The 16462-nt window shown below is 45.7% G+C and overlaps 1 protein-coding gene across 1 annotated transcript in view; it reads left to right on the top strand.

Annotated features, from left to right (window-relative positions):
- The first annotated feature begins 2710 nt into the window (after window positions 1–2710).
- The window catches only part of slc9a8 (solute carrier family 9 member 8), a 31588-nt gene continuing 17836 nt past the window's right edge, over window positions 2711–16462 (top strand). Inside the window, exons 1-7 of the mRNA XM_024385147.2 lie at window positions 2711–3070; window positions 3586–3758; window positions 5214–5294; window positions 6224–6282; window positions 14944–15027; window positions 15154–15255; window positions 15911–15945. Of these exons, the coding sequence (XP_024240915.1) occupies window positions 2835–3070; window positions 3586–3758; window positions 5214–5294; window positions 6224–6282; window positions 14944–15027; window positions 15154–15255; window positions 15911–15945 (770 nt within the window). The 5' untranslated portion in view covers window positions 2711–2834. The remainder of the gene's footprint in view (window positions 3071–3585; window positions 3759–5213; window positions 5295–6223; window positions 6283–14943; window positions 15028–15153; window positions 15256–15910; window positions 15946–16462) is intronic.

Below are 16462 nucleotides of genomic sequence, written 5' to 3' on the forward strand. Positions count from 1 at the left end.
GTCCCATACCAAAGGGTCTGAATTGTTTTGCAAACATTTCTAAAAACCTGTTTTCTCTTCGTCATTATGTGGTATTATGTGCAGATTGCAGAGAATTTGTTTTCATTTAATCCATTTTAGAAAAAGCCTGTAACTTAACAAAATGTGGAAAAAGTGAATGGGTCTGAATACTTTCCGAAAGCACTGTATGTAGACACTGGTTTGGTGTTGGAGATAATTAACATGTGGCGGAGTTGCCCTTTAAGTAGTACTTCAAAGTATTTTTACTTAAGTACGTTACTCCACTTATTTTATGCCAAGGTGGAGGAGCCATTATAGCCCTAGACCAAAATGAAATAACAAAATATTAACAATATTGCCAGGATGGATGCAAAATGTATACTTTATTAGGTTTTATATTGTATCTTTATTCCCCAATATGTTTCATTACGCAATACATTTTCTATAAGATATAAAATAAAAAATCAAATCAAATTTTATTTGTCACATACACATGGTTAGCAGATGTTAATGCGAGTGTAGCGAAATGCTTGTGCTTCTAGTTCCGACAATGCAGTAATAACCAACAAGTAATCTAACTAACAATTCCAAAACTACTGTCTTATACACAGTGTAAGGGGATAAAGAATATGTACATAAGGATATATAAATGAGTGATGGTACAGAGCAGCATAGGCAAGATACAGTAGATGGTATCGAGTACAGTATATACATATGAGATGAGTATGTAAACAAAGTGGCATAGTTAAAGTGGCTAGTGATACATGTATTACATAAGGATGCAGTCGATGATATAGAGTACAGTATATACGTATGCATATGAGATGAATAATGTAGGGTATGTAACATTATATAAGGTAGCATTGTTTAAAGTGGCTAGTGATATATTTACATAATTTCCCATCAATTCCCATTATTAAAGTGGCTGGAGTTGAGTCAGTGTCAGTGTCAGTGTGTTGGCAGCAGCCACTCAATGTTAGTGGTGGCTGTTTAACAGTCTGATGGCCTTGAGATAGAAGCTGTTTTTCAGTCTCTCGGTCCCAGCTTTGATGTACCTGTATTGACCTCGCCTTCTGGATGATAGCGGGGTGAACAGGCAGTGGCTCGGGTGGTTGTTGTCCTTGATGATCTTTATGGCCTTCCTGTAACATCGGGTGGTGTAGGTGTCCTGGAGGGCAGGTAGTTTGCCCCCGGTGATGCGTTGTGCAGACCTCACTACCCTTTGGAGAGCCTTACGGTTGTGGGCGGAGCAGTTGCCGTACCAGGCGGTGATACAGCCCGCCAGGATGCTCTCGATTGTGCATCTGTAGAAGTTTGTGAGTGCTTTTGGTGACAAGCCGGATTTCTTCAGCCTCCTGAGGTTGAAGAGGCGCTGTTGCGCCTTCTTCACGATGCTGTCTGTGTGAGTGGACCAATTCAGTTTGTCTGTGAGACAAACATAAAGCCATGGTGTGCTCTTGTGGTACTCAATCCTAATATATTTATTGTGTGTGTGTATGTGTGTGCGTGTGTGTCTGTGAGAGAGAGAAAACATGTGACTGTGTGTGTTGTTCATGTGTGTGTGTGTGTGTGTGTGCGTGCATGCATGTAGCATATGTGTTTGTGCACATTTATGTATCTGTTTATGTGCCAATGTGTGCATGGGTCTGTGATGGTCCTGTAGATAATGCATGGAAGTGAATATTTCCGCTTGCAAGTTTGTAGAAATGTGCATTTTGGCATGTGTCGTGTAGACAATGTGAACATGTTGAGCACAAGGTCAGACCAGCCTATCCCTCAGAGTACGCTTTAAATAGATCATTTTGAGAGAAATGCCGGGGGATGGGGAACTATGTGAGAGATGTGCCCTGGGTAATGCCAAAGAGGAAATGGTAAAGGGAGAAAAAGAGTAGTGTTGGTGTGTGCGTGATCACCCCAAGCCACACAGGCAGTCACCACCTACATTCATAACTTCTGCCTTAGGCATGGCTCAGCACAAACCAGGCATTCAAATGTTGGCTACCGTAATTTGACTGGCAACCAACAGCATAACAGCATCCTGATTTAAATGGCAGGCCTGTTGGTACAAAGAAGCAGTGAGCATCTGGTTTAATTTACTGTAAGACCCATTGAATGTGGAACGCTGGGCTGAAGATTGCCTTTCATTGTTTGTAGGCCTATCAAACATGTTCATTTCAATAGTTATTTTACTGACTATTGAAAATGAATTGATGTTTCGAATCTGACATTCACCCCAATGCCACTAGTCTCGAATTTTCTCCATGTAAAATAGACTAGGCCTACTCTTTCCAGTCCAGTTGCTATATAATGCAGGAATGCTCTTTCTTCAGAAACTACAAATCCCGTGAAAAGTCATATCTTATTGCAATTTATTTACATTTTATTTGACCTTTATTTAACTAGGCAAGTCCGTTTAGAACAAATTCTAATTTCCAATGATGGCCTAGGAACAGTGGGTTAACTGCCTTGTTCAGGGGCAGAACGACAGATTGTTTACCGTGTCAGCTCCGGGATTCGAGGGAAATTATAGGAAATTACTTGAAGGCAAAGCCCATAAACCACTCTAAATATTCAAGTCGATGTGAAGATAGTACAGTGTGGTTGTTGATATTACTATTTTTGGCGAGTTTATATTTTATATCCATAAATCAGCACATAAAATGATCTAGTCAATTTGAAGACCTTCCTGGTGGCACGTAAAAACTACAACTCCCTGCTAGTTCAAACAGGAAGCAGAGTTGTGATGTGGCCAACATGCGATGAAACAGAAATGGATGTGCAAGTATTTTCTCTTAAAACCATCGCTTTGCTGTTTTAAAAGCATTATTTGAAGAATGAAAGGCTCCGCGTATCATCTTGTTATTTGTCTTGTGTTGACGTGGCCAAATTTGTTCACGACAGAACGAGTTGAGAGACAAAAATCGTTGTTAGATTTGCACGACAGAGACGATGTTGGATTGGAACAGGATCATACAATTATTCCGGATGACAACAAAAAATCCTCGAGAAACGAAGGAAATATAGCCGCTGCCAACCCTCAACAAGACGGCCACGCAGAGCAATCAACCAGGTGTGATTATAGCTTTTTAATGCGTTGCCCTTGACTGCAACTGGTGAAACAGCTGTCGTTATTCGTGGATGACTTGTGTAGAGCAAGGATAGGGGTAGCTGACTAAACTCCACTCCATGGTGATGAAGTTAGAGTTCATCAGACACTTCCTTCACAGCGGAGTTTATTCGGCTACGGTCATGTTTGGTAGGCCAAGGTGACCCATTGCATACTCTTGGTAGCCTAGCTAAAATGTAGTCTTGTTTGCTTCCTCCTCAAGCCTGGGGATGAGGTTACCTAAAATGTAATGTCAGTAACGATATTCCTTTACATTGAGACACATTCTTATCACACAGGATAAAAACACACATTGACAAATGACTCTCAAAGACACCCATGTACACATGCATAGAGCAGGCTGCACTATGCCTGACCAGAGCCAGGTGCACTTCTGTTTTAGCCATAGGATGACATTTGATAGCCTATTTACCCACATGTCTCAAAATGATAACTCTTATTCTGTCTCCTTGTTCCAGCCTGTTAAATGACACAGATAACTCTAGTAATGACACCCTCCACGCTACCACTGTGGGTGTCAAGGCAACCCCTAAGCCAACCCCGAAGCCCATCCTGCCAGGTGCTGGGGTCAAGGCCCAGGAGGAGGAACAGTCTAGTGGGATGACCATATTCTTCAGCCTACTGGTCATCGGTCAGTAGTGTCTGTCCGTCAGTCTTCTGCATATTTTTATTATTTTTATTAAAGCGCCTATGGATTTTGAATCTTAAAAAAAAAAAAAAAATAGAGAAGAAAGTACTAAATTATATAGCCTATATTCCATGTTCATGGCTCTATCCATACCCCATCATTGCAACACTAAAACACTACCACTCCCTCCGATTAGGGGGGATCCCTTCACTACACTTAATCCATAGATTGGCCTTTGGAGGAAGGATTGTTGACATATGTTTGACATTTTTATCTTAAAGCATAATTTAGAAGTAATTAATTGAAGTGGGAGCATAATGCTGTATGGATTAAATTTTGACAATCCATGAAATCATGGTCTTTTTGTTCTAGTTTCATTCGAATCACCCATTGGTAGTGTTTTGGCGGAAGCAAGGAATGGATGATGGGGAATGATGTGGCAGCACTTCAGACAATCTAAAGAGGACATAAGCCTACATGTTCTGCCTCTTAGGAATTCCAGTCCTCTGCATTAAGTATCGATTTGTGCAGCCTCCAGAGTTCAAAGATAAATCAGACGACCAGTGTTTCCCAAATGGTGGGTCAGTCAGAGGTTGTGGCTGAATCATTTTGTCAAGGCTTAGGACTGGATCCTAGACTAGATATAGCATATTTGTTGTGTTAACTCAGTGGGTCACAAGTACATAAAGGTTTAGTTGCAATGTCGGCCGAGCACAATAAAAAAATATCCATATAATTAATTCAACAAAACCAAATACTCTCACGTTGCATCTGCAAAACAATTGTATTGTATATGAGGCTCTGTCAGGAAAGCCTACACAATGCTTTACACTTCCTTGAGCTGCCAATTCATCTTTGGTGAAAGTCAATCTTTAAGTGAGGGGTTTAAATGGATTGAGTGCTTCCTTATTCCTAAATACTCGTTAGTCTATTGGCTACACTACAGCTTTCAGGAAATGACTCAAGACCTACAATCATTAGTCTAGCTCATTAGTAAACAGGAAAACCAAAGTGTTTGGTCCACAGATTGATGCAAGCGTTCTACCCTGACGGTTTTCAACTTTTTGTTTTCACAACACACAAATGGAAGCAATGTTGATCAGCACAATTCAGTATGTGGATTCCCAGCACTTTGGGAGATAAGAGGTTAGACGTTTGATGCTGTGAACAGTCTGACTTGGGAGTCTGGACTTCGGTGGTTGGACACTATTTGGATGTTCGACTAAGTTGATTATTGCAGATTAGTTTATGTTGGTCTAAACAAATGGATTGGTTCCATTTGAAATAAAATAGTGAAATTAAGCTATAATAACTTAAATGCATTCCTCAGCATTTTTGGTTTTCTTGAAGTCAAATAGTTTGGATGCTCTCATACTGTATTTTGTACATTTGTAACGTGTGATCTTAACTATGTTTCATTCCCACATTGACACTGTCCCATTGTATCGGTTTTCTCAGGTATCTGCATCATATTGGTGCACCTGCTTATTAAGTTCAAACTACATTTTCTGCCGGAGAGTGTGGCTGTTGTGTCCTTAGGTAAGTACCACGTGTGATGTGCAATCTGTCGTACTACTTTAGGTTCATACGGTTTGAGCACTCATTGGACCTAAATCTTTTCTTGTCTTACAATTTGGTTTTACTCAATTATTACACCATTATTTCTGTCTCCCAACCCCAATTGGGTTGGGCTGTATGTCAGATATCTCCATTTTAGATCTTTGCAAGGGCACGGCATCTGAAACAGAAATAGCCTTGCAGGTTGACAAGGTAGAATAGATGATTGTGTAAGATATTACACAGAGAACATATCTAGATGGAGAAGATAGTCAACTGTGAGGTCATTTCCCAGATTGAAGTTTTTCTGGAGAGGAAATAGTGTTGTATAATTAAGCAATAAGGCCTGTGGGGGGTTTGCTATATGCCCAATATACCACGGCTATGGGCTGTTCTTATGCACAATGCGGCGTGCCTGGATTCAGCCCTTAGCTGTGGTATATTGGCCATATACCACAAACTCTGAGGTGCCTTATCGCTATTATAAACTGGTTACCAACGTAATTAGAGCAGTAAAAATAAATGTTGTCATACCTGTGGTATGCATTCTGATATACCACGGCTGTCAGCCAGTCAGCATTCAGGGATCGAACCACCCGTTTATAATGCCTGTCGCACACACACCACACAAACAAACTAACCCCTTTCCCCTGTGCCCAAGGGGACTTCCACAAAGAAACGTTATTAGACAATAGCTTTCTTATTCTTTTAAAGATAATACATTAATTCCCTACTTGGTATTAACATCCACACACTGATGGTCTTTAGGAGTTGGTATTTCCATTTCAAGGAGATGTGGCCTTTTCTTAGCTTTGATAATGTGAGACCTTTAAAACTGTCATGGAAATGAGTGTTTTTTTTATGTGTTGGTGAACTCTTAATGATATCTTATGGTTGTCTTTCTCTTCCAGGGATCCTGATGGGCGGCTTCATAAAGATCATTGAGTTTCATGAGCTAGCTAATTGGAAGGTACACTACACACTTTGCTGTAAATGTTTAATTCCTGCTTGTTGAATAGAGTCCCTTAAAAGGGCCTTTTTATTCTAGGAGTAGACTGATTACTCATGATTACTCAGAATATGTGAATGTTTGAGATGTTGTCTTGTTTTTACAACTTTCTTAGTGTCTATTGGAGTATGCGTCTGTGTCTGCCCCAGGTTCCCAGTACCCGTGCGTCTGCCCCAGGTTCCCAGTACCCGTGCGTCTGCCCCAGGTTCCCAGTACCCGTGCGTCTGCCCCAGGTTCCCAGTACCCGTGCGTCTGCCCCAGGTTCCCAGTACCCGTGCGTCTGCCCCAGGTTCCCAGTACCCGTGCGTCTGCCCCAGGTTCCCAGTACCCGTGCGTCTGCCCCAGGTTCCCAGTACCCGTGCGTCTGCCCCAGGTTCCCAGTACCCGTGCTGCCCCAGGTTCCCAGTACCCGTGCGTCTGCCCCAGGTTCCCAGTACCCGTGCGTCTGCCCCAGGTTCCCAGTACCCGTGCGTCTGCCCCAGGTTCCCAGTACCCGTGCGTCTGCCCCAGGTTCCCACCCGTGCGTCTGCCCCAGGTTCCCAGTACCCGTGCGCCTGCCCCAGGTTCCCAGTACCCGTGCGTCTGCCCCAGTACCCGTGCGTCTGCCCCAGTACCCGTTCTGCCCCAGTACCCGTGCGCCTGCCCCAGGTTCCCAGTACCCGTGCGCCTGCCCCAGTTTCCCAGTACCCGTGCGTCTGCCCCAGGTTCCCAGTACCCGTGCGTCTGCCCCAGGTTCCCAGTACCCGTGCGTCTGCCCCAGGTTCCCAGTACCCGTGCGTCTGCCCCAGGTTCCCAGTACCCGTGCGTCTGCCCCAGGTTCCCAGTACCCGTGCGTCTGCCCCAGGTTCCCAGTACCCGTGCGTCTGCCCCAGGTTCCCAGTACCCGTGCGTCTGCCCCAGGTTCCCAGTACCCGTGCTGCCCCAGGTTCCCAGTACCCCAGGTTCCCAGTACCCGTGCGTCTGCCCCAGTACCCGTGCGTCTGCCCCAGTACCCGTGCGTCTGCCCCAGTACCCGTGCGTCTGCCCCAGTACCCGTGCGTCTGCCCCAGTACCCGTGCGTCTGCCCCAGTACCCCAGTACCCGTGCACCTGCCCCAGGTTCCCAGTGCCCCAGTACCCGTGCGCCTGCCCCAGGTTCCCAGTACCCGTGCGCCTGCCCCAGGTTCCCAGTACCCGTGCGCCTGCCCCAGGTTCCCAGTACCCGTGCGCCTGCCCCAGGTTCCCAGTACCCGTGCGCCTGCCCCAGGTTCCCAGTACCCGTGCGCCTGCCCCAGGTTCCCAGTACCCGTGCGTCTGCCCCAGGTTCCCAGTACCCGTGCGCCTGCCCCAGGTTCCCAGTACCCGTGCGTCTGCCCCAGTACCCGTGCGTCTGCCCCAGTACCCGTGCGCCTGCCCCAGTACCCGTGCGCCTGCCCCAGGTTCCCAGTACCCGTGCGCCTGCCCCAGGTTCCCAGTACCCGTGCGCCTGCCCCAGGTTCCCAGTACCCGTGCGCCTGCCCCAGGTTCCCAGTACCCGTGCGCCTGCCCCAGGTTCCCAGTACCCGTGCGCCTGCCCCAGGTTCCCAGTACCCGTGCGCCTGCCCCAGGTTCCCAGTACCCGTGCGCCTGCCCCAGGTTCCCAGTACCCGTGCGCCTGCCCCAGGTTCCCAGTACCCGCGCCTGCCCCAGGTTCCCAGTACCCGTGCGCCTGCCCCAGGTTCCCAGTACCCGTGCGCCTGCCCCAGGTTCCCAGTACCCGTGCGCCTGCCCCAGGTTCCCAGTACCCGTGCGCCTGCCCCAGGTTCCCAGTACCCGTGCGCCTGCCCCAGGTTCCCAGTACCCGTGCGCCTGCCCCAGGTTCCCAGTACCCGTGCGCCTGCCCCAGGTTCCCAGTACCCGTGCGCCTGCCCCAGGCTCCCAGTAGCCGTGCGCCTGCCCCAGTACCCGTGCGCCTGCCCCAGTACCCGTGCGCCTGCCCCAGTACCCGTGCGCCTGCCCCAGTACCCGTGCGCCTGCCCCAGTACCCGTGCGCCTGCCCCAGTACCCGTGCGCCTGCCCCAGTACCCGTGCGCCTGCCCCAGTACCCGTGCGCCTGCCCCAGTACCCGTGCGCCTGCCCCAGTACCCGTGCGTCTGCCCCAGGTTCCCAGTACCCGTGTGTCATAAAAAGTGATTCATGCTTCAAGACAGCCCCTCAATTTGTTTAACCCAATCTGGAGCCAACCTAAACCATTCCATGTCTGATATACTTGTTGTTTACTGTGTGACGGTGACTCAACCTTCAGTATCTGAGAGTTATTTCATGAGTCTCTCACGCTCCTACTCTTTCTCTATCTTTTTATTCACCTCTCTTTTCTCTGTCTGCCCTCTCACTCCCTGGCCCCTCTTTTTGTTGTTCCTGCTCATCTCTGTCCCTCTTCTGTCTTTCCTCCTCTTTCTCTTTCCCCATGTGGCCCCTGGTCCTCCAGAGCTGGTACTGGCAGACTTTGCGTGGAATGGATTGCCAGATAGGGGTCTTTGGGATGCCGTTTCTCACTTACTGTAGTTGTGATCCATGCATACTGGTTCGAATCCCCATATCCACAGTGCTAACCTCACACTGAGCTGTTTCTTTGGCACTACCCCCCAGGACCATGCTGCTAACTGCCAAGGCCACACTCTACCAACCCCTCAGGCAATGACATCCTGTCTTCCCTGGCTATGTTCTCATCCTTTTCCATTCATCCCTCTATCTCACTTCTCCAACATGTCTACTTTTCCCTTATGTGCTTCCCTCCTGTTATCCTTTCACTCGCTGCCTCCTCCCATTTCTACTTCTTCTCCCATTTCTACTTCTTCTCCCATTTCTACTTCTTCTCCCATTTCTACTTCTTCTCCCATTTCTACTTCTTCTCCCATTTCTACTTCTTCTCCCATTTCTACTTCTTCTCCCATTTCTACTTCTTCTCCCATTTCTACTTCTTCTCCCATTTCTACTTCTTCTCCCATTTCTACTTCTTCTCCCATTTCTACTTCTTCTCCCATTTCTACTTCTTCTCCCATTTCTACTTCTTCTCCCATTTCTACTTCTTCTCCCATTTCTACTTCTTCTCCCATTTCTACTTCTTCTCCCATTTCTACTTCTTCTCCCATTTCTACTTCTTCTCCCATTTCTACTTCTTCTCCCATTTCTACTTCTTCTCCCATTTCTACTTCTTCTCCCATTTCTACTTCTTCTCCCATTTCTACTTCTCTTCCTGTGTCGTTTCTTCAGTCCTTTTTTTACAGCATCCTTTCCTCTTCCACGCCAACATGTTGTCTCTTCCCTTATGTCCTTTCCTCTTCCACGCCAACATGTTGTCTCTTCCCTTATGTCCTTTCCTCCTCCACTCCAACATGTTGTCTCTTCCCTTATGTCCTTTCCTCCTCCACTCCAACATGTTGTCTCTTCCCTTATGTCCTTTCCTCCTCCACTCCAACATGTTGTCTCTTCCCTTATGTCCTTTCCTCCTCCACTCCAACATGTTGTCTCTTCCCTTATGTCCTTTCCTCCTCCACTCCAACATGTTGTCTCTTCCCTTATGTCCTTTCCTCCTCCACTCCAACATGTTGTCTCTTCCCTTATGTCCTTTCCTCCTCCACTCCAACATGTTGTCTCTTCCCTTATGTCCTTTCCTCCTCCACTCCAACATGTTGTCTCTTCCCTTATGTCCTTTCCTCCTCCACTCCAACATGTTGTCTCTTCCCTTCCTCTCCACTTCCCTTATGTCCTTTCCTCCTCCACTCCAACATGTTGTCTCTTCCCTTATGTCCTTTCCTCCTCCACTCCAACATGTTGTCTCTTCCCTTATGTCCTTTCCTCCTCCACTCCAACATGTTGTCTCTTCCCTTATGTCCTTTCCTCCTCCACTCCAACATGTTGTCTCTTCCCTTATGTCCTTTCCTCCTCCACTCCAACATGTTGTCTCTTCCCTTATGTCCTTTCCTCCTCCACTCCAACATGTTGTCTCTTCCCTTATGTCCTTTCCTCCTCCACTCCAACATGTTGTCTCTTCCCTTATGTCCTTTCCTCCTCCACTCCAACATGTTGTCTCTTCCCTTATGTCCTTTCCTCCTCCACTCCAACATGTTGTCTCTTCCCTTATGTCCTTTCCTCCTCCACTCCAACATGTTGTCTCTTCCCTTATGTCCTTTCCTCCTCCACTCCAACATGTTGTCTCTTCCCTTATGTCCTTTCCTCCTCCACTCCAACATGTTGTCTCTTCCCTTATGTCCTTTCCTCCTCCACTCCAACATGTTGTCTCTTCCCTTATGTCCTTTCCTCCTCCACGCCAACATGTTGTCTCTTCCCTTATGTCCTTTCCTCTTCCACTCCAACATGTTGTCTCTTCCCTTATGTCCTTTCCTCCTCCACTCCAACATGTTGTCTCTTCCCTTATGTCCTTTCCTCCTCCACTCCAACATGTTGTCTCTTCCCTTATGTCCTTTCCTCCTCCACGCCAACATGTTGTCTCTTCCCTTATGTCCTTTCCTCCTCCACTCCAACATGTTGTCTCTTCCCTTATGTCCTTTCCTCCTCCACTCCAACATGTTGTCTCTTCCCTTATGTTGTCTCTTCCCTTATGTCCTTTCCTCCTCCACGCCAACATGTTGTCTCTTCCCTTATGTCCTTTCCTCCTCCACTCCAACATGTTGTCTCTTCCCTTATGTCCTTTCCTCCTCCACGCCAACATGTTGTCTCTTCCCTTATGTCCTTTCCTCCTCCACTCCAACATGTTGTCTCTTCCCTTATGTCCTTTCCTCCTCCACGCCAACATGTTGTCTCTTCCCTTATGTCCTTTCCTCCTCCACTCCAACATGTTGTCTCTTCCCTTATGTCCTTTCCTCCTCCACTCCAACATGTTGTCTCTTCCCTTATTTCCTTTCCTCCTCCAACATGTTGTCTCTTACCTTATTTCCTTTCCTCCTCCACTTCAACATGTTGTCTCTTCCCTTATGTCCTTTCCTCCTCCACTCCAACATGTTGTCTCTTCCCTTATGTTGTCTCTTCCCTTATGTTGTCTCTTCCCTTATGTCCTTTCCTCCTCCACTCCAACATGTTGTCTCTTCCCTTATTTCCTTTCCTCCTCCACTCCAACATGTTGTCTCTTCCCTTATGTCCTTTCCTCCTCCACTCCAACATGTTGTCTCTTCCCTTATTTCCTTTCCTCCTCCACTCCAACATGTTGTCTTTTCCCTTATGTCCTTTCCTCCTCCACTCCAACATGTTGTCTCTTCCCTTATGTCCTTTCCTCCTCCACTCCAACATGTTGTCTCTTCCCTTATTTCCTTTCCTCCTCCACTCCAACATGTTGTCTCTTCCCTTATGTCCTTTCCTCCTCCACTCCAACATGTTGTCTCTTCCCTTATTTCCTTTCCTCCTCCACGTAACGTAACAAAGTGGAAAAAGTCAAGGGGTCTGAATACTTTCCAAAGGCACTGTACATTTTATACTGACTCTGCACACCCACTCGCATACAAGCTGCTGCTACTCTGTTTATCTTATATCCTGTTTTCTCGTCACCTTACCACTATACACCTTACCACTATACTTTCCTACCTCCATCACTCCAGTATCCCAGTCCCCTTACCCCTATACATACCTACCTCCATCACTCCAGTATCCCAGTCCCCTTACCCCTATACATACCTACCTCCATTACTCCAGTATCCCTGCACATGTAATATGGTATTGGAACTGACTTTTAAAATATTTCCTGTATATAGTATGCTTACTTTGTATGTATGTATGTGTGTATATATATATGTTTGTTTGTTAGCATTGCTGACAAAAAAAAAAAACTTCCTTGCTGAGTTTGCAAGGAAGGCATTTCACTGTACTTGTGCATGTGACATTAAAAATGGGAAACTAAAATTGCATTAGAAGATTTAACTGAACTAGAAACAGTTCCTAATTCTTATCCAGAATATAAAGCGTCAGTCTATCTACTTCCTCTTATGTAGAGTGGTGACACAATGTACCTTAGTAGTCAAGCCTTATGACTAATCAACCTGCTCTATGGTCGGGATTAGATAGACCTGTTTGCTCAGAAATCCGCTTTGCATGTCCAAACTGCCCTGTCAGCACAAAGCAGACAGGTTAGCCTAGTAAAAACAAATTACAACATCAAAGATCCACCACCATATTTTACAGTAGGGATGAGGTATTTTCTGCATATGCATTGTTCTTTTGAGGCCAAGCCCACCTCTGGTGTGCAGTGGGTTTGAGTATATCTCCAATTTCTTGTCATATGACCATTAGCACTGGTTCCAATCCAAGTGCCAATGCTGTTTCGCACCGCCTGGAGTTTGGTATGTTCAGAGGACAGGAAAAAGAGCTGTTTGGACGCACGCACCAATGGCCTTTGAAAGAACAATGCAGAAAATCAAATCAAATCAAATTTTATTTGTCACATACACATGGTTAGCAGATGTTAATGCGAGTGTAGCGAAATGCTTGTGCTTCTAGTTCCGACAATGCAGTAATAACCAACAAGTAATCTAACTAACAATTTCAAAACTACTGTCTTATACACAGTGTAAGGGGATAAAGAATATGTACATAAAGATATATGAATGAGTGATGGTACAGAGCGGCATAGGCAAGATACAGTAGATGGTATCGAGTACAGTATATACATATGAGATGAGTATGTAAACAAAGTGGCATAGTTAAAGTGGCTAGTGATACATGTATTACATAAGGATGCAGTAGATGAGATAGAGTACAGTGTATACATATGAGATGAATAATGTAGGGTATGTAACATATTAGGTAGCATTGTTTAAAGTGGCTAGTGATATATTTTACATTTCCCATCAATTCCCATGATTAAAGTGGCTGGAGTAGAGTCAGTGTCATTGACAGTGTGTTGGCAGCAGCCACTCAATGTTAGTGGTGGCTGTTTAACAGTCTGATGGCCTTGAGATAGAAGCTGTTTTTCAGTCTCTCGGTCCCAGCTTTGATGCACCTGTACTGACCTCGCCTTCTGGATGATAGCGGGGTGAACAGGCAGTGGCTCGGGTGGTTGTTGTCCTTGATGATCTTTATGGCCTTCCTGTAACATCGGGTGGTGTAGGTGTCCTGGAGGGCAGGTAGTTTTGCCCCCGGTGATGCGTTGTGCAGACCTCACTACCCTCTGGAGAGCCTTACGGTTGTGGGCGGAGCAGTTGCCGTACCAGGCGGTGATGCAGCCCGCCAGGATGCTCTCGATTGTGCATCTGTAGAAGTTTGTGAGTGCCTCATCCCTACTGTAAAATATGGTGGTGGGTCTTTATGGGGCTGTTTTGCTTCCACTGGGCCTGGGGCCCTTGTTAAGGTCCATGGCATCATGAAATTTACCAAGTACCAGGACATTTTTATCCCAAAACCTGGTTGCCTCTGCCAGCAGGCTGAAACTTGGCCTCAAGTTATCTTCCAGCAAGATAATAACCCTAAGCACATGTCAAAATCCACAAAGAAATAGTTAATTAACCACAAAATCAACATTTTGCGATCTCCATCTCCGGACTTGAACCCTATTGAAAATCTGTGGTTTGAAGAGGGCAGTCCATAAGATGAAGGTTATCAAGGATCTGGAAAGATTCTGTATGGTTGAATGGTCTAATATCCCTCCCAAAGTTTTCTCCAATCTCATAAAACATGATAGAAACGCTGTATCGTTATCCTCACAAGGGGAGGGTTCTGGAGTATTGAAAACAGGGGATCCTACTTCTTAGTCTCCCTGAGTGATTTGTATTATAATTTGTATTTTATTTGTTTAGCAAGCAATATAGCTCAGTATTTGTATCATTTATTTTAAACTTCTGTGCCCCACTGGATATGGTATTCAGGTTGACTATGCATAACAATAATATGATTGTACACACTTAGTTACACCTGACTCAATAACATCCTGTACTTATTGTTACGCATGTTGATATTCATAGTCAGCATCGATATAGTGGGGCGATTTACAATCCCCACACACAACGTAATGCAACAGCACATGACGCCTACTCCTGATCCAGAAGCCCAGACAATTTAGCTGAGAGCCAACAATAATTTCATTATATCCCATTAACCTAACGTAGCAGGTGTACAAGAAACGCCTGAGCGGAGTCCCCACATCTGGTTTTCAGGGGAAACGGAAGCTAGGTTGGAGATGCTGTATCCCTGGAAAACCAGATGTTCCCCCCCGCATAAATGATGAGAAAGAGGTCACAGGTCAGGGTACAGTGTGAGTCAGATAAAGTACCATAAATCTGAGTATGTACATTATGTATGCATGAGTAGGTTTGTAGACGTGTGTGCCCCTGAGGGGCTTATCATGTGCGTCATGGTGGTGCTAGGCTAGGTCAAACTCAGTCTTGTGCCTCTAAGGGGAGCCTCACTATGATTCATTAGTGTGTGTGTGTGTGAAGCTCTCTTGAAGTCGAAGTGAAAGATGTGTTTTGACAAATCGAGGTCTGTTGCTAACTTATGTAGGCCCTCTTTCTTGTCTCATCTCTCCTTCTCTTTTCATTTTCTCTCATCCTTTCCACTCCTCGCTCCCACTGACTGTAGTCACCTGAATTCTTTTGTTGCAAAAAATCATTGCTAAAGATGAAACGAGGTTGAGTGTGTTAACCACCATGTCCCCTGATAGGAAGAGGAGATGTTTCGTCCCAACATGTTCTTCCTCCTGCTTCTGCCGCCCATCATCTTCGAATCAGGATACTCTCTACATAAGGTTTGTGTGTACTTGCGTACGTGCGTGTTTCTGTGTGTTTACGAGCGTGTGTCTATGTGTGTTTCCTCTTGGTATATTGGGATATTTGGTGCTCATCTTTCCACCTCCATGTGTTCTGGTTGCCAGGGTAACTTCTTCCAGAACATTGGTTCCATCACACTGTTTGCTGTCATTGGGACAGCCATCTCTGCCTTCATCGTAGGTGGAGGGATCTACTTCCTAGGACAGGTGAGGCTTCTAGAACTCTATAGGGTTGTGGAGTCCCCCACCATTCCTGGGACAGGTAAGGCTTCTAGAACTCTCTATCTCCCCATTCCACATCTGTTTTAGCTAATCCACCACCAGGGCTTTACTGATGAGTAGTTAGTTTAGTTAGTTGTCTAGTTTTGGACTTTATTGTAGAATGTCTTGGAAATCACTGTTATAGAATGGCTTGGGTACCCCGGAGACCGGCTTGGAAATCGCTGTTGAAGAATTAAATTGATTTGCAATTAATTGATTTGTGTATAATAAAAAAACACACATTCAAGATGTACAATGTATTCCCAGAGGAGATGGCACTTAAGTATGAATTAGAATGCATGTTTCCAAAGGTGTCCTCAATAGTAACATGTTTTTGGTAACATTTTTCATATGTTACCAAACATTTCACTGGCATTGACACAAGTGTGATTGCATTGTCAGTCTAGGAATATGTGTGAGAAACTGACAAACCTTTTACAAAACAACCACGAAACAGTAATAGGGCATGTGAGCAATCATTTGAGACATGCAGTCCTCAGTGTTGCAAACTGTTGTGCAATGCTGCAACACTGAAAAAATCCCACAAAATGGTTTCTATTGTAAATGTGTGATGTGTCCTGTCTTTCTCTCTTTCTCACAGGCTGATGTGATCTACAAGATGAGTATGACTGACAGGTGAGAAGATCAGCATGACTGACTGACTGGTGGGGAGTTTACCTGTGTAGCTACTAGGGTTGGGTGTTATCCTGATTTTTATAGTTTCATACCATATATATACTGCTCAAAAAAATAAAGGGAACACTTAAACAACACAATGTAACTCCAAGTCAATCACACTTCTGTGAAATCAAACTGTCCACTTAGGAAGCAACACTGATTGACAATACATTTCACATGCTGTTGTGCAAATGGAATAGACAACAGGTGGAAATTATAGGCAATTAGCAAGACACCCCCAATAAAGGAGTGGTTCTGCAGGTGGTGACCACAGACCACTTCTCAGTTCCTATGCTTCCTAGCTGATGTTTTGGTCACTTTTGAATGCTGGCGGTGCTTTCACTCTAGTTTGGTAGCATGAGACGGAGTCTACAACCCACACAAGTGGCTCAGGTAGTGCAGCTCATCCAGGATGGCACATCAATGTCTGTCAGCGTAGTGTCCAGAGCATGGAGGCGCTACCAGGAGACAGGCC

The sequence above is a fragment of the Oncorhynchus tshawytscha genome, linkage group LG22, assembly GCF_018296145.1.
Source record: "Oncorhynchus tshawytscha isolate Ot180627B linkage group LG22, Otsh_v2.0, whole genome shotgun sequence".
In the NCBI taxonomy this organism is placed as follows: Eukaryota; Metazoa; Chordata; class Actinopteri; order Salmoniformes; family Salmonidae; genus Oncorhynchus; species Oncorhynchus tshawytscha.